General features: G+C 32.2%; 2 protein-coding genes across 4 annotated transcripts; one reads left to right on the top strand and one right to left on the bottom strand.

The window, feature by feature from the left end:
• Positions 1 to 255: 255 nt before the first annotated feature.
• LOC114711143 (uncharacterized) lies at positions 256 to 1929 on the bottom strand. Its single transcript, XM_028895494.1, has 2 exons — positions 1787 to 1929; positions 256 to 1592 (listed from the first exon to the last, which is right to left on the bottom strand). Exon 2 carries the CDS (start codon positions 1434 to 1436, stop codon positions 402 to 404), a length of 1035 nt encoding a protein of 344 aa, XP_028751327.1. The 5' UTR covers positions 1437 to 1592; positions 1787 to 1929; the 3' UTR covers positions 256 to 401.
• A 6625-nt stretch (positions 1930 to 8554) lies between these two features.
• Positions 8555 to 13228, top strand: LOC114711078 (uncharacterized). Of its 3 annotated transcripts, none has more exons than XM_028895430.1 (4): positions 8555 to 9241; positions 10944 to 11604; positions 12271 to 12994; positions 13109 to 13228. In XM_028895430.1, exons 2-3 carry the CDS (start codon positions 10997 to 10999, stop codon positions 12959 to 12961), a joined length of 1299 nt encoding a protein of 432 aa, XP_028751263.1. In that variant the 5' UTR covers positions 8555 to 9241; positions 10944 to 10996; the 3' UTR covers positions 12962 to 12994; positions 13109 to 13228. The 3 variants fall into 3 exon arrangements, with proteins under 3 accessions (XP_028751263.1, XP_028751262.1, XP_028751261.1); XM_028895429.1 differs by having other exon boundaries at positions 8556 to 8866; positions 9131 to 9241; positions 12271 to 13224; XM_028895428.1 differs by having other exon boundaries at positions 8556 to 8879; positions 9131 to 9241; positions 12271 to 13224.
• Positions 13229 to 17813: the final 4585 nt, after the last annotated feature.

Here is a 17813-nt window from a genome sequence, read left to right as displayed (position 1 = left end):
TACATACTAGAGTCTATAAATAAGGGCAGAAGAGCTAGTTGTATTCAGTTTATCAGATTGAATGAATTAATTCTCTCTCACTCTCTGTTCCCCTCTAGTTTCCCTCTTCCTCTCTCTCCGATTCTCTTCCCTCTTCGCCTCCTCTTCCCTGTTCCCAACTTCTTTCTACATCACAAAATGATTGTATTTAACTTGTAATTACGCAGACCAGAAAGTATTGTTATCGGCGGGGCTGTCGTCGAAAATATAATAAAGTAACCAAACTAAAAACATTATTTAAAAAAAAAAAAAGTAATACATTTTCATTAACAAAGGGTACATTTTCCTTATACAACCCATTTGCCAGATCAAAACTCATCTCTAACTTAGAATGTATGGATTGATAATGAAGCTTCTTTCCCCTAATTTGGGTGAGATGCACCACTCTGCGTAAACCCATAACTCCCATCTCGTTGCAAACTCATATCATAAACTTCAGACTCTGCATCTTCATGCTCTGGTGAAGCATAGGGTGAAGTCACCCTCTTATAGTAGCCACTACGACGATGTGGATAGGAACTATTCCCTCTCTGTTTCCTTTCAGACTCAACTCTCCCCAGATATCCATTTGAACCATCTAGATTCCTAGAAAAATTCTTTCTTCTATTCCCCTTCTTCCTCAATTTTCCATTAAGCCTCTTATTGGTCAAAGACTCCACTGAGTTAATTGAAGAAGAGTTCCCAGAATATGGTCCATTTTCCTGATCCGATAAGTCCCCTCCCTCAGTCTCCCCTCCTCCAGAGGACCTACCTCTAAATTTTCTTCTGGATGATCTGTGTGTTATCTTGCTCACCTCATTACCTGAAACATCCTCGTCAGCTTCTGATTCTGAACCCCCTTCAATATGATCTAACTCTGAATCGCTGATTCTCCTGTAAGGTCTAATGCTGTGGACAACCCCTTTGGGAAAAAATCTTGCAGAAGGCAACTCATCCGGGGTTTCAAACAGTTGCGGTCCATCTCTCTCAGACCACATATCAAACCCACCAGGTTTCTGAAACCTATCAGCCAACACCTTCAATTGTTCATCTGCTTTAACTGAAAATAAGGTCGGGGCTCTCTCAACAACCTCCCATGGTCTCTCAAGCTCAGAAACCGCAGCTTTCAGCTCTGCCCTCTTGCGCATTTCATATATCTGTCGCTCACGGCATAGCCGGGCCTTTAGCAGCTGTTTGGCTTTCTTGGCCTGCATTCTCTTCCACTGCCATTTTGACACACCTCCTGGGTAAGTCCTAGGTCCCCCACCCATACGAATGACTGTCCTTTTGGGTGTAACAATGGGAGAGTGAGAAAGGGAAAGATGAGAAAGCTTTTCATGGAGGGAAAGACAGCCTGAACTTGACAAAGATCCAGAGAAATTAAGCTGTTGTGGAAGATTAGGAATTAACAGATTCATTAGGTATCCTTTATGTCCTACAATGTACAGGAAACCCAATGAAGACACTGATGATGCACTTCCACTAGGGTTTTGATTCAAAACTCTGGTAACCTCAAAATCAAACCCACAAAGAATAAATTATCGTGAAGGACTTTAGTTCATCTTGGGGACAACCTGCCAGAGATACAGAGTGTATTGTTTCAATCTGAACTAAAATTCCACCATTGATGAGACGCATTTGCAGAAACGGTAGGACAGTATAATTTGCAGAGATTAAAGCATAAGCTGAACAATAACCGAGCAAATGGTTCAAATTATTAGCGAAAACAGAAATACATGCCCGACAGATAATATATACAGGCGCATACCCGAGACGAGGGATGCAGACACAGCGAGCGAATTCGAATTCAACAAAGCAGAGTCTCGAAGCTTCGTTCTTGCGCGCGCAGGAAATCAGAGGCTCTCAGCACTCAGGAGGCATGAGGGATTCCGTGTTCCCTCGGTGATTCTCCTATCTGCCCTTCGGTTCGTTCACAAATTTTTTCTTTTTCTTTTTCTAAAAAAAATTGTAAAATAAAACTGTTGAAATAAAAAAAATTACATACATGATCCATTTATAAAAATTATTATCAAAACCGATATTATGGTCATGAGTTTTAATTTATAATTTTTCTATTTTGATGATTTTTTGTCATTTTTCTCTTTTTAAATTATACCGCACTACAGAGAAAAAAATATATTTTATTCCTCGAATTTTAAAGAGATTTTTGAAATTACAAAATTTGTAATTTGTCCTGGGTATAAAAAATTTTTGCCGTGACTTTGAATTTCCAATTAATATATCTTTTAATTTAAATATTCATTCTAACCTTTACAGTATACAAGTCTTTTTAAACATTTCATTAACCAAAAGCCTCTTATATGATCAGCATGCAGCTCAATTATAAAATGGGAAATTGAACTAAAAATTAACCATAAATTATAAAAAGCTTTGTAAGTAAAAAATCAATTGTAAATTTAAAAGCCAATTTGTAAAAGCTAAAAGATAAACTAATCATAACTTTCAATATGCTTGGATTACATTCTCAACTATCTCTTATAAAGTTTTCATAATTTACCATTGTGATTTCCATTTCCTTCGATTTAACTTATGAGATTTGTCGAGCTGTCATAATTTACACCAAAAGCAGTCTTGAGAATATTAGGTTTAGTTTGATTTTATTGATTTTGAGTCCTAAAATGAAATTCATTTCTTTTTATAAATATTTACTTGTAGCATATCATATCGTAGTGGGTTGGCATACATGCACATGAGTATGATGATACTAAATAAATATGGAAGAAAAAATTTATCTCATAACATATAAAACTGTTTTTTTTTTTTTCAGGAAAGCCAAACAAGCACTTATTTTTAATGGAAACTGAAGCTTTTATTAACACATCAAACAGAAGACAAACAAGAAAAATGAACTACAAAATAAACAAAAACCCTCCTCTAACTAGCTGGCCTTCATCATCACTTTCCATCTTAACATATAGGGTCCATTTGGTATGAGGAAAAATTAAAAAAAGAAAGGGGAAGGAAAATTTTAATAAACTTGATTTAAAAAAATTAAAAAAGTGGAGTTAAAAACTTTTAATTGATTTTTATTACTCTTTTATATTACTTCTTTTCTCTATTAAAAATGTCAAAATTATACTTCTCTAATTTTTTAAATAGAACTTATTAAAATTTTTCTTCTCCTCTCTTTTTTTTCCTTCTTATACCAAACAGTATCATAAAGATGATTGGTGTTTATTAAACTATCTATTTAGCAAGCTTGTCAGCACTAGCAAGTTTATCTTTAGGTAAATTCCTTACCACCACTGCTCAGTCCCTACACAAAAGGGATTTAGCCTTCTCAACTAGATCCCAAAAATGCTGAAACAAGCACCCAATTCAATGGCCTTCATGCTTTCTTTTTTTTTTTTTTTTGGTGAATTACAAATATTTTCTTATTGAAAATAATTTTATTTAAGACATTATCATATATTAAATATGAACTATCTGACCACTCAATTCAATAGTTTTCATATTTTCTTTTTCTTTTTGTTTTGGAGAAGTACGGTTATTCATCTATTAAAGATAATTCTATTTGAAATATTACTGAGTACTAAATATAAACATATTTTCTAATAAAAATTCAAAGTTTAATTTATCTTGTTATGATATACTCATTTTGCTAAACTCAACCCATATCCATGGATTCTAAGATAAGTGCTTCCACGTGTAAATGGCTTCACCATGGGCTTGTAGCGGATCCGAACTTAACTATTGGACGAGCAGGAATGTGAAAGCATGATCTCATCGCTCCGTTCACAAAAGCCCGTTGCTAAATTTTTCCATTCCACACAAAATTATTTAAACATATTTCAATTAAAATAATAAAATAAAGACCACATTAATATTGGCAAATACGTACATGTGTGCCGAAATAATTTTATTCTTCTCAATAAAAGTTGGTCTGAGGAGTTGGGTCACATAATTAAATATATTGGTATGAAAATTGGATTACTGAGAAGTTTATAAATATTTTTATTTTGAATCTGATAAATTCTTGAGACCAAACTCATATCTAAACTTTTATCTATAAAATAAAATTATATTTTTTTTTTTCAAGCATCGACAGTGATTAAATCAGTAAGAAATCATGCGAAAAATAATGTAGGTCACGTACATTGCACATAATTTAAAAAAAAAAAAACTAGTAAAAGAACCTGGCAAATATTCAAATATGCCAGTGTATGTTTTGTCTTTTCCATTTATTTTTAACTGTCCTTATGCGTGGTTTGTCTTTAATATCCCTTTCCTTATTAATTTGTTTTTTTTAATACAGGTCAGGACGATATTTTTTCATTTTATTAATTTTCTTATAAAATTTAGATTTAGATAAAATGGGTGATAAGTGAGACGTCTACGCGACAACATTTCTATGTTTGAATTTTTTTTTTTTTTGTGAACCATGAAAATCTTGTTGGACAATTTGGCTGGACTCTAGCCGATCAGATTTTTTTCATTAATTTTATTAATTTTTAATGCTAATTTAATTAATTTTTGTCATTTTTTAATAATAATTAAAGTAGATTATATGCTTTAGTACAAAACTTGGGATAAATCATATTATTCAGGATTTATTATATTTACATAATACAGATAATATGACTTTCTATATCTTTTTTTGTTTTTCATATTAATTTCTGTTTCCTACTCTGTAATTTAGAGAGGCATTCCAAGTATTAGCAGGAAAGATATTACCATGGCTGCTTCTCAAGAGTCAAGAGTAATTGCATAAATATTTTCTTAAAAGATAATTTTGTTAAAATCGTATGAATTTGTTGTTATTTTTTAAATATATTTTTTTCAATAAAATCATATTATAGTTCTATTTAACTTTAGAAGTTTTGTCTAAAATATTCTCCGGTTATTATATTGATATGTTTCTGAAAAGTGTATATTGATTCGGAAAAATTAAGTAATATTAGTGTGCGTATTGTTGAAAAAAATTGTAAAATTTGGATAAGCTCTATAGTCTAATCTAACCTAATCTAATAGCGGTATAAAATATAATGATATGAAATATCAAAAAAATTATAACATCAAAATGAAATGCAAGTATGTTCTACAAGTGATTCTAAAGTTTTGACCAAAATAGAAAGTAGCCCTAAAAAACCAAAATGATGATCTACTTTTAAAGAATGCTTTGAAATTAACTTAGCCATACGAACTGCTACCTCCAGTCCTAATTATAAGAGCTAGTTAACTAATTTCAGGAGATTAGGAAAAGAAGTTAAGTTAGTTGTTTGTAATAAATAAGTGTTGTCGTTCTTAAAATATTTTTGGTAATCAAATATATTGACTAGAACTACCATTGTTAGAAGGATTATCTTGAAAGAAAAATACATAAATATGATAAACAAAATGGATTAGGGTCTTATATTTAGGACCGAAATAAAAGTTAAATAAGATCTTATATTAAAGACTAGAGATAGTTTTACCCAAAAAAGAAAAACTTTGCCATATAGTCTCATAATCAAAAAATGAAAAAAAAAAAAAAAAAAGAGGAGTCATAGGAAGGACTCTTTCAAAAATGTCAAAAGTTTCCGCGTTATCTTCAAATTACATGATAGTTATTCACAAAATTTTCTTTGTTTAGAACTTCCAGGCCGACCATGGTAATTCAACTTTCTTCATTGATTAAACCCTTAATCATTACCATATTTGTCCGATTTCTAATCACCTGAGTTAATCCGAGTCCAGAGTTAGAAGTTTTTTGAAAATGAAAATAATTAATACAATATTTTATTTGCTTTTAAATAATAAGCACTCCATGTCATCAAGTAATCTAAATTTGAGTCATGCCATAGCCTCTAAATGGTTAGAAATTATTTGATGTGATCATTACATTTATACCGTTCTAATTCATATAAAGGAATATCCATCTCTTTCTATTTATTTGAATTATTCACAACTTGTAAATATTGTGATTTATTTTAGATTTTATGCATCCAATACGCCCATAAAAGGTCAAACCTGCAATCTTTAACAAGCTTGTGAAGGGTCAAACCCAACATTTTGCACTTCAGAGATGTTAGAAGGACATGCTTCATGATTTTATGTATTTTAAAATGTTATCCTGAATAATAAGACTACCATAGTTTTTTAATGAAAAATCTGATATTAATGGCCACAAAAACTTTTAAAGAGTCGTGTTACTCGTGTATATTGTGCCCAGAAGATGAGGTAGTGTGGAGAAATATATATATATATATGAATAAGATAATTTTTCTATTGACTAAAATTTATATTTAGTCCTTTAATTTTATAGAGAATTTTAATTTAGTCCTTTAATTTTAAAAAGTATTTTTTTAATTCTTTAACCTTAAAATTATTTGTAAAAAAATGATGACATTATGCTCTTAAATCTTGATAAAATATTCTCAAATGTTAATATATTAAGTTGAATTTTCAAAACAATTATGAATGTTACCCAAAAAAAAAATCATTTAAGCCAACAATTTTAGGACTAAATAACCAAATGTATTTTTTTAAATTAAAAAACTAAATTAAAATTTTATATAAAGTTAAAGGACCAAATATATATTTTAGCTTTTATATTTTTACCATATTAATGGGCATTTTCGTCTTTAAATTGTTTTTGCAAAGAGTAGCTAGTGATTATCTTAAACTATTTATTAAAGCAATTAGACCTTGTATTAAAGCAATGTTGGCTTTTGATTAATAAACTTTGACGTTAATTGTTCAGTAACTTTAAGTAATCGATAGCAATTAACGCCTTTTTTTTAGGAAACTTGGTGTATCATATCTCGATGCTTGATATAAGTCACTAACATATTTTCGCACATTAAGAAATATATTAAATTGACAAAATTTTTTAATTTTATTTTTATTAAAGTTTTCTTTCTTTCTCTACATTTATAAATCATTCTCTTATTTTTCTATTATTTATCTCTTTTTAATAAGAATTAAATAAAATTAAAATTAAAAAATAAATATTAAATATATTACAAGTCACTTATAGTTAAGATCAAAACTTTCCTCTAAGGGATTTGTACTTAGAATCAGAGCGGTACCATATGACTTGCCAACTAACCATTCATCGGTGAAAATAAGTCTATGAATGCCTAATTCGCAAGATGTATGACATTTTAGCCCCGTTTCATTAAAAAGGTAGAAAAAAAATGCTCAACATAATTAAACCTCAGGTTATACCGGTTACTTTTAACCTAAAATTAATATAAAATTAATAATGAAGGTAATGTTTATAAGTTAAAGGACAATATTTGGAATAATTTTAACATTTGAAAAGGGTTTTTATTTCAATAAATAGTTTAGGATGACAAATGTTTCTTACTACCACTCTCATCCTTATAAGTTACTTTTAGGGAAGATGTTTGATCTTAAATATAAGTAATTTATTGGGTAGTTAATGATATTTTTCAATTTATTCTTATTTAATTCTTGCTGAAAGAGAGAAAACGGAAAGAGACAGGGATGAGAATAATTTGCAAATGGCCAGAGTCTGAAAATTTTAACAATGTATTTTTTATATACTTCTTCTGTGCTTAATATAAGACCTATTTAACTAATTTGATTATATTAAAGAAGTTAGGTAAGTTAGTTAATTATAAGAAATGTGACATGTGTTTCCTAAAATATTATAATCATCTTTCTTTATACCTCATCTTCCTCTTCTACTTGATTATGGTTGAGAGAGTATCCATAAAGGTAATTTAGAGAAAATTAATAAATATAAAAATCGGTCTTATATTTAGGACCAAAACCAATTCAATAATTAGACCTTATATTAAGGACCAGATGAGTATATAAAAATGAGTGACAAGTGACTTGATCGGATCAGTGGTTGAGGTAAAATGCTACATGATTTTTTTTTTGGGGTTCAATACATGTATATTCTAATTGAAGATAATTATATTTGAAGCATTGTTAGCATGTTAGGGAAAAAAAAAGTCTCTTAAACTTATAAACTCTACAACACGTCAACGTTCTCAGTGGCTCTGCAGGTAGCCTTGTCTGATTGGCCAATTATCCATAAAAGCATCAATATAATAAGTATAAATCTAAAAGAAAAGTCATATTCTAAAAAACTAGCTTATTATGGAAAAAAAAAAAGAAGCCTTATAAACTTATAAACCTTATAATAAACGTTTCCCAATGGGAAACTCATGATAAACTCTCCAATAAAAATTCAAAATCTTAGTTAATTATGAAGGATTAACCTTTGACAAAATTCAGCCCCCTTAATGCTATTTGATCCTTTTCTTTTATTATTACTTATTAGATTATTAGATTCGCGCACACAAAGACAAAATTGAAAAGGAAAAAAATAAAATAAAATAAAATAAAAGATCATATGGATGAAGTCAGGCATATGTATCTGAAAGCGATTCTCTGCTTTGTTTCGTGCATCGTATTTTGGTTACAGCTGTATTCACGACCTCTCCTTCTCTCTCTCTCTCTTGACTCTCTTCCTCACTTCCCTCCTCCTCATCTACTTCTTTTCTTTCCTTCCCTCTTCTCCATTTCCAACTCATAATTTCCACTTCCACATAAAAAAATAAATTCTTTATTAATTATGATTCCATCTACCACATGCCTCGTCTCAATCTCTCACTGTTCTTCAACATACTTTTCCATGTCTTTTGTATGAAAATTATCCTAAATCTTTTTATATTTATTTGTTTTCCTCCCTTTCTTTTGCCGTCTGTTTCGTGACAAAATAGTGCATACCCCATAATTATTAATTCCTGCCTTCCTGCTTTCTTCCTTTCCCACACCGCAAGGAAAACACAAGTGTTCCCACAAGGAGAGAGAAAGAGAGATTGCGCGAAGCGTTCAGTGAATTTGGGAATGGATCTCCTCGTGATCGGTGCACAATCTACGTAGTTATCATCAATAATTGTGGCTATGGGTTTTTTTTCTTGGTTTTTGGTCTTGTCGTCTTTTATCTTTTGATTTGTTGTTCAACCAATCTCTGCTAGGATTGCAAAATAAATTGCCCCGTTTGATAGTTTTGGAGAGTGGGTAGTGGAAAAATTGAGAATTGGGTTTTGGGTTTGGATTTGGAAAGTCTCTCTCACCTTATAATTCGGTTCTTTTCTGGGATTCCTTCTCTTTCCTCTTTCTTTTTCAGGTGTTTGATGTTTTTGTCTGTAAAGCAGAACAAATTCTCACTGCTTTTTCTGCGCTGAATTGGGCCTTTTGCTTAAGCTCGAAGAAGCTTCGTACATTGCCCTCCAATTCGGTGAGTTCTGTTTTTACATTTTGTTGCTACCTGTTTTCAGAACTGACTTTGACTTTTCTTTTGTTCCTTTCTTTCTTTCGTTAACTGCTTTTGTTAAATCTAATTATCGGCTACACACGAGTTAGATGGAATCATCTAAATCTTTCATTTGTGTTCTGTAACGATCATGAGTGATTGCTTTCGTTCCCAACTTCCCTTGTGCTAGAAGTAATTGTAGATGGCTCACTTGCTCTCGCTCACACATTATGTACACTGTTTTTTTTGGTGATCACAACACTCTGTGTGCGCGTGTGTTGTTATGTCACGGTATCTGTATTATGTCGGGTCCCAGTGTCTATGTCTCTTAGTTTACCCGAGACAATTTCTTCAGTTCTATGTCTTAGCTCCTCTATTCTCCTTTGGTAGCTGACTCTGTTGCTTTATGGTTACTGGTTAGCTTTCCAGTCAACATTTACGTGCAGTTTTCAGTAGGCCCCTCTTATCGCAAAGTGTTTTGGGTCCCCAGAAAAGCCATGGTAATTTTTAGCACCACACATGGATTGATGGGGTGCTGATAGTCCTAATTCTGAAACTCCTTAAACTTCAAACTATTTGAGCAAACAAAATTGACTAATAATCGTCGTCCGAGGAAAATATATTGTATAAATCTTGCATTTGATTTAGACTTTTGCCAAAGAGAAAGAGAGGCCTTAATCTTTCAGCCTACTTTGGGCAAATCCAATATAAAAGTTGAGCATGTCATTTTATTCTTCAATCAGATGCCCTTCCTCTGATGTAAATGCTGTATGATCTGCAATTTTATCTGTTTTTTGTTCTTCTTTGTACTTTTTTCGTATGTACAAGGAATTTCTTGCTTGAATATGTTATTTAAAGAGTTGCTACTCGACTCTAGTTCAAGAGATGACAGTTTGTGTTTCAAAAAACTAGGTATTGATTCCTACGGGCCATCTCGCATATTGAATTCCTTGAATGTGTCGTCAAATACTTGTCAGTGTTTACTAAGGTCAATGCCATTTTGTATTGATTTTAATGCTAAGTTGAGCTACTCATCTCATTTTGTATCGATTTTAGTATTAACTTGAGTTACTTGTCTCACCGGAGATAGGACCATTGAGTCTGTGTTTCAAATAGTTTAATGGCCATTATGCATACTGATTTTAATTGCTAAAGTACAACTTTGTGAATTTTCCCAAGCCCAGCGTTTTGTCTGAAACATAATGTTTTTTTTCATCCTATTTTAACAACACTTCTATAGTCATGCATTGATATTTTGACAAATTTTGATATTTATGTTATGTGATTATCATAAATGTTCACCCTGACTCTATTTTTGCTAGTATCTGCAGCACAGGGTTGCACAGCTTGTCCCCATTATTTGCCAAGCCCATTCGATGCATTCTGTCAAATTCCTCTTGACTGCTTTCTAATTTATGCTTTCACATGCGCTAGCTTCACAAGAGCCATAATCTAGAAGGCGGGAGCTGCCTTTTGTTCTTAACTTTCCTTTTTTCAAGATAATTGTTCTTAGCTTCTTTAAAGTTTTGCACTTTTTCTTGCTCAACTTTGTTTAGAATGTTTGAAAGACTTAAGTTCATGTCGTATGTTAATATGTCTTAGCTATTTCTTTCTCATTCCATCCTTCTGTGAATTGCAATCTTAAATTTGTTTGTTCATGACTAAATTGTCGCTGCTTGTATCACAGGGTCTTTTGAAAAGTAGGGATTTTGATACAATGGGGGTAGAATTGTGATTACTATGGATCCCCAGGCCTTCATCAGGTTGTCAATAGACTCACTGGGGCTCAGATTTACTGGGGTAGGTCTGAATACTGAGAAACATGGAATTCATAGACTCTCTTTGCCCTGTGTTTGTGAGATTCGGCTTCGAGGTTTTCCTGTTCAGACAACAATGGTCCCCTTAATATCTTCTCCTGAAGCCATACCTGATACTCAGAGCAATGCTTCAAGCTTCTACCTTGAGGAATCTGATTTAAAAGCACTGTTGGCTCCTGGTTGCTTCTATAATCCTCATGCTTGTTTGGAGATTGCTGTATTTACTGGCAGGAAGGAGTCACATTGTGGTGTTGGCATCAAGAGGCAGCAAATTGGGATATTTAGAATGCAGGTTGGCCCTGAATGGGGTGAAGGAAAGCCTTTGATTCTCTTTAATGGGTGGAAAGGTATTGGCAAAAACAAACAGGAGATTGGAAAACCAGGGGCAGAGCTGCATGTAAGAGTGAAACTAGACCCTGATCCCAGATATGTCTTCCAGTTTGAAGATGTAACAACATTGAGTCCTCAGATAGTTCAGCTCCGAGGATCCGTTAAGCAGCCAATCTTCAGTTGCAAGTTTGACAAGGACAGGTGATATGAAATTTGTGATCTAATATTACATCCAATTAATGTCTTAATCTTTGATAGCTTCCTTAAAGCCTTAGCCTATTCTTTCTGCATAAGATAGGTTTGTGTTCAAATTCATGGATTTATATGATCCCAATCTTTCCAAAATCTTTCCTGTTGCTTGAGGTGTATCCAGTCGTGTGCCATGCAAATTTACTGCGTGGGAAAAGGTATTTCCCAAATTAATTTTTTTTTTTTCCAAAGAGAGAAATCTATTAATATATTCATTGGGCTTTACTTTTTCTTGCATTTAATCCTTGCGTTGATGTAACTTCATATAACTGTCTTTTGAATTTGCAGTCTGTTGGTGCTCTTACTAATGTTATTATTTAAGAAAAACCTTGGCTCCGCTGCTTCTAGATTTAATTAGACTCTTCTTTTTTAAATTCTTTTTTTATCAACGTTCTGAAACACAGACATCTACAATCATAATATTGATACCATAAATGTCCATGTAATGGTAGTTAAAGTAATTCTCCTTTTCCAAGGGAAGCCTAATCACATTGGCAGTTCCTCTGCGCTTTTTTTTTTCCCCACTTCCTTTGGTCATTGGACTTATTTATTTTTCCAATTTTTTCAAACGTCAAAAACTAGTTATTAATGAAATTTTTGATAGTTATGAAATGACAGGGTATCCCAGGTTGACCCGTTAAGCAATTACTGGTCTAAATCCAGTGAGAGTTCAGACTTGGAGATGGAGAGGAGAGAGAGAAAGGGATGGAAGGTGAAGATACATGATCTTTCTGGGTCGGCTGTTGCAGCAGCCTTCATAACAACTCCCTTTGTGCCGTCAACAGGTTGTGATTGGGTTGCCAAATCAAACCCAGGAGCTTGGTTGATTGTTCGTCCTGATGCTTGTAGATCGGAGAGCTGGCAGCCATGGGGAAAGCTTGAAGCATGGCGTGAGCGTGGCCTTAGAGACTCGATTTGCTTTCGATTCCGTCTTTTTTCTGAAGCACACGAAGGAGGAGAACTTCTTATGCCTGAAATACATATAAATGCGGAAAAGGGTGGGGAATTTTACATAGACACCGAAAAACAGATGAAAAGTGTAGTTTCAACTGCAAGTCCAATACCTAGCCCACAAAGCAGTGGAGACTTCGGCGCTCTAAGCCCCATAATAGGAGGCTTTGTGATGAGCTGTAGAGTTCAAGGTGAAGGTAAGCGCAGCAGGCCGTTAGTTCAACTGGCCATGAGACATGTGACTTGTGTGGAGGATGCTGCCATGTTCATGGCACTCGCTGCCGCCGTTGACCTGAGTATTGAGGCATGCAGGCCATTCCGTAGAAAGTTAAAGAAAGGTTTCCGACATTCTGTATGAAAAAGAAGTGAAAAGTTGCTGACGTGAAAAATGGTGAGATGCTTCACTTTCAGTTTTTATTGCTGCAACAGTTGGAACAATGTACAGTGTATTTTGCTTTATACAATTAGAACGCTTTAACTTTCTTGAATTGTCCTCATTCTGCAGGTCTCCTACTTCTGGTAGTTGTAATTATCAAGTTTAATATGCCTTTGGCATCAATGAACAGTATTCTATAGTCAACATGGTGCTGAATGTGAAATAGCTTTACTTTTAACTTGCAATCTTCAGATCATAGTCTTTTATACTTGTGAAATTAGATGGGATCATTTGTTACTTCTTAATTTTTGTGGTCTCGTTAGAGAGGATTAACGTTTCTTAACTAAATCGTCAAATTAAATAATTTATGATTTATGTGAAGTTGATGGCATGGCAAAATCCCATTCCATTCATCCATTGCTAAATTGAGCCTCGTGAAGTGATAGTGCAGGCCTTCAAAATTCAAACTCATCAGTTTGTGGCTTTAGGATAAAGATATGATCATGTGACTTCTCTTTTCAACATCAGAATCGCTTAACACTGACAAGGTGGGGGGCGTAATGTTAAGTTTGATATGATTGTGCCAAATAGTCTGTTCATTTAAGAGTTGTGCTGAGACATCTTTCTACGCCAGTTATTATCAGTTTCTCCTCTTCCGCTATGGGCTACCTATTCCTAATTTGCCTTCAATTGAGAATCCAGTAAACCATTATTACGCGGTTTGGGGCAGATTTCCTTGCCACTGTCGAGCACGTTCCCCTTTAGCTGATTAGCCGAAGGCAAGATCAAGTGTCTTATATCAAGTATTATTAATAAACTCCTGAGTTGATTCTCCGAGTTGTTTAATGTTTTTACGTTTGTGGTTTATAAAATTGTGTCGACTTGCTCTTAAACTTGTTATAGCTATAAATTTGGTTGTACTTATGAGTTCACTGAATTTACTGTTTTTACATTTTTAACTTGTTAAATCATGTCAATTCATTCTTAAACTCGTTTTAAATTTTTTTTTATTTAGTTATGTTTAGTGGCTTTGTATATAAATTTTATAAAAATTTCTTTGTTGAATATGGTGAATTATGAACACTGATGAATTTAATTTTAATTATCTGAATTTAAAATATATCTAAATGAAATTGTCGTCATGTTTTATATTTTAATTATCTAATTATATACTTTTAATATCAATTTATTAATAAAAGTAAACTCTTACAAACTTATAATTTGAATTTAAATCCTATCACAAGTTTGCTTAAACTCACAAGTTTAACAATCTTATATCAATCAATTGTCTTAAAACCATTCAAGCTTTTGATGAGTGCGTTTTGGATCCACAGAATAATCTGATGCAGTATTGATATCGTACAACAAGAGATGGACTATTTCATGTAAGCAAATAGTTTCTGCTATTATTAAAGTCTGTTACCTCTGAACTTTTTCGCATGAGAGTTATTCCTTCCATGTTATACCTTGAATAGATAGAGTCCTGTTGGTATAATTATTTTTATTCTGGAAATTTGAAATCTTGTTTAAAAATGTCGAATTTCTCTCACTTGACCCACAGTCATGAGTGCTTTTCTCCATTTTTAGTGAGGCAAAAAAGGACATAATCAAAAAAATATATTAATTGCAATAGAATAAACATCAATTAAAGTAAAATACAATACCCATACAAGACAAATAATACTGCCTATGCTAAATTCTGTCAAATCCAATGAACAACCATTGCCCATCTACGAAATATATGAAAAATACAGGTACCTTGAGCCATGGCCTTTTCATGTTACAATATTAAAACCAACAAGAATAAATTTTATTCACCAACTACTATCTTTTCAAAACATGAAATAATCCTCTTACAACAAACTTTCTTTGTGTTTTTTTTTTTTTCGTTTGATTCCCTTACATTGATTACAATGCAACAGAGTTTAAGGTACTATTTCAACATAATCATGAACATCTTTATCCCATCGATAAACATGTGCGTTGATGTTGACTTGATCCATTCTCATTTTTTAAATGTCACTATGTCATTTTTTTCAGACAACTCATCAATGACGAATTTCTTTCATCCTAATGTGAACACATTCAACTTGTTCTTGAAATTGCTTTTATCTGATTTGATGATCCATAGTGTATGTTGGCCTGAACTATTTAAAGCATACATCTTCAATTCTGGCTGTGCCGGATTTTTTTTTGCCATATGAGCTTTTAGCACAATTTTTTTTAGTGACTGAAGCAAGTAAAAGCATAATTAGTTATTTGTCTAATTAAAAAATTTTAGAAAATAGAAGAACTTGTTTGTTTTTGTTTTAAATTTTTTCCTCAAAACAGATTTATAAAATTATTTTTTCTAGTTAATTAAGAAGCGCCCAATTCAATCATTTGTTTGCTTTTGTGGCATCTTATTTAGATGTTATTCAGTAAGTTAATCACCTTCTTGATGCTATCAAAAAAAAAAAAGTAAGTTAATCACCTTCATAATCATTTAGACTGTGAGTTTTAACTTTTTTTTTCAGTAAATAAAAATTTTGAGTAAATATGAACTTCTTGCACAATTTTTTTAAATGACTGAAGCAAGTAAAAACATAATTAGTTATTTTTCTAATTAAAATTTTTTAGAAAATTATAAGATTTGTTTGTTTTTGTTTTTAATTTTTTTCCTCAAAACAGATGTATAAAATTATTTTTTCTAATTAATTAAGAAGTGCCCAATTCAATCATTTTGTTTGATTTTCAGGCATCTTTTTTAATGTTATTCAGTAGGTTAATCACCTTCTTAATCATTAAGACTGTGAGAGTTTTAACAATTTTTCAGTAAATAAAAAATTTTAGAAAAATAAGATAAATTTTCATATCTGATGGAAAGTCTAACATTATCTCAATACACGTTCACATTCCTGCTTAACCGATTTAAAGATAAACAATTTTCATGAGGTGCGTGTTTGTGTTACAAGTAGTATGTAGGTCCTTATATGTGTCGTTGCCATCATTCAATTTATATTTGTGTTGATCTTGATTTGCCACTTGCAAGTTACTCATGCATCCAAATCTGATGAGAACTATTCTGCAAAAATTAACCCAATTTAATCTGAAAACTCAAAAAGATAATAATGGAAAAAATGATAGATGGGGATAGATCCGACTAAAATATTCCTCTGATCCTATTTATAGGGCAGAGAGAAAGTTTTTTATCCTATTTATAAATCACTTCATTAAATTTTCAATATGAATGTATTATTTTGTCCTTCGTTTATTTAGTGTAGGTGGTTATTTCTTTTAAAAGGTTTATATTTTAAATATAGGTAAAGTTGAAAAATTATTATATTTTAATGGAGTTAATGTATTTTAAGGTTTTTATTGATCTATGTAAAATATGCTAGAAGTGTGTTATAAATAGGACCAAAGGAGTATATAAATTGGACTATTGAAAGATATTTTTAATTAGATTATTTAAATAAAGAGATATTACGGAATATTTGAGGGTATATGAAAAGATATTTAAAAAGAAAGCTGAAGTATAGAAATGGAATCAGGCAATTTGATCTAATCATGACTAAATAATATTTTAGGTTGTAAAGTAAAGATTAATCACCTAATAATAGTAAATAAAGTCCTAATATATCATTAATGATTAAATTTTTAAATATAATTTTTTATATTTTTTACCATGACAAAAGGTTATTTTAATTGATAAATGATAGCAAAAATCTTAATGAATTTAGTTGATTGTAAAAAACTTAATTAATGAATGAAATCATTTTAGTTTAGAATTTAATATAAATATAGAAAACAAGTGCAGATGTTCTCTTATCAAAGAAAATCTGGTCCCAAACATTGTCAGAATGTCAGGTACATCCCCCATTTCCAATGAGAATTATGAATATTTTTGTCCTAGGGCTACATGAACCGGACTTTTGTTACGAAGGCCCAAATTATACTTCGTTGATTTTTAACTAGTCCTTTTTTTTTTGTAAGAAAATTTTAAGAAAAGAGTTGGGCCCACTCACGATCTAAGGACAAGGCACCTAACTTTTGATCTATTGGAACCTGTCGATTTTTAACTAGTTCTAACATATCCTTTATCTTTCTTTTTTTCTTTCTTGGGCAGTTGGTTCCAAAATAGAAACACAAAGAGCTGCAAAAGGATAAAGGACCAGCAGGAACGATGGCATCCTTGGGGTCTTCCTCCATCTTCTCCCCACAGTGTCTTCTTCATGATAGCCACCAGCATGGAAGAGAGGAAACTCGGCACTGTCGCTGAAGTTGGACAAAGACGACTTTAAGAAAATTAGTCAGGCATGAAGTGCACTTGCCGACAAGTGGTGACTCGTGAGGGCTACTAGAATTGCCTGCCTAGAGAAATTTGTTATCGCCCCTTGGACCTTGGACTCAATTATTCCATTTGAAAATCGAAATGAAGTTGTTCATCAAAAATCCCCTCGAGTGCGTTTTGATTATTAAATTGGTCAAATTTATTTTTCATCCCCAGGGAAGCATAAATAGATGGCTCAGGTTAACAATAATATGGCCAATTAATTAATCGGTTACCATAAGTGTAGTAGGAAAAGTAAAGAGATTACAAACGTTGGTTAAAATTTTGTGCTCAGTTTCCAAAAAATGCATGAAGACCCAAGGACACCGTAGCTGCTGGTGGTCTATTTCAGTGAGAGAGAAGAGTGTCTCAAGTTGATCTGTTGAAGATGATGAACTTCTATGAGTTTAGGGATTGAAATTGCTCCATTTTTAATACAATAAGGACAAAATTACACCAATAAATAGTTTTGAGTGCTGGATACACATCTAAAAATAGTTCAGATGCTGGTGCAACTCAACT

This window comes from Neltuma alba, unplaced genomic scaffold (assembly GCF_004799145.2).
Source record: "Neltuma alba isolate B1F8T4 unplaced genomic scaffold, ASM479914v2 tig00011277_pilon, whole genome shotgun sequence".
NCBI lineage: Eukaryota > Viridiplantae > Streptophyta > Magnoliopsida > Fabales > Fabaceae > Neltuma > Neltuma alba.
The sequence above is the reverse complement of the archived record's forward strand: the minus strand, read 5'-3'. Positions and strand labels throughout refer to the sequence as shown.

What these genes read in the sequence shown, in the direction of transcription:
- LOC114711143 (XM_028895494.1), bottom strand. Translation starts at nt 1,436, where the DNA reads ATGAATCTGTTAATTCCTAATCTTCCACAACAGCTTAATTTCTCTGGA.
- LOC114711078 (XM_028895430.1), top strand. Translation starts at nt 10,997, where the DNA reads ATGGATCCCCAGGCCTTCATCAGGTTGTCAATAGACTCACTGGGGCTC. An exon ending in TGCAAGTTTGACAAGGACAG is followed by an intron (nt 11,605 to 12,270) that starts GTGATATGAAAT and finishes ATGAAATGACAG; the next exon opens with GGTATCCCAGGTTGACCCGT.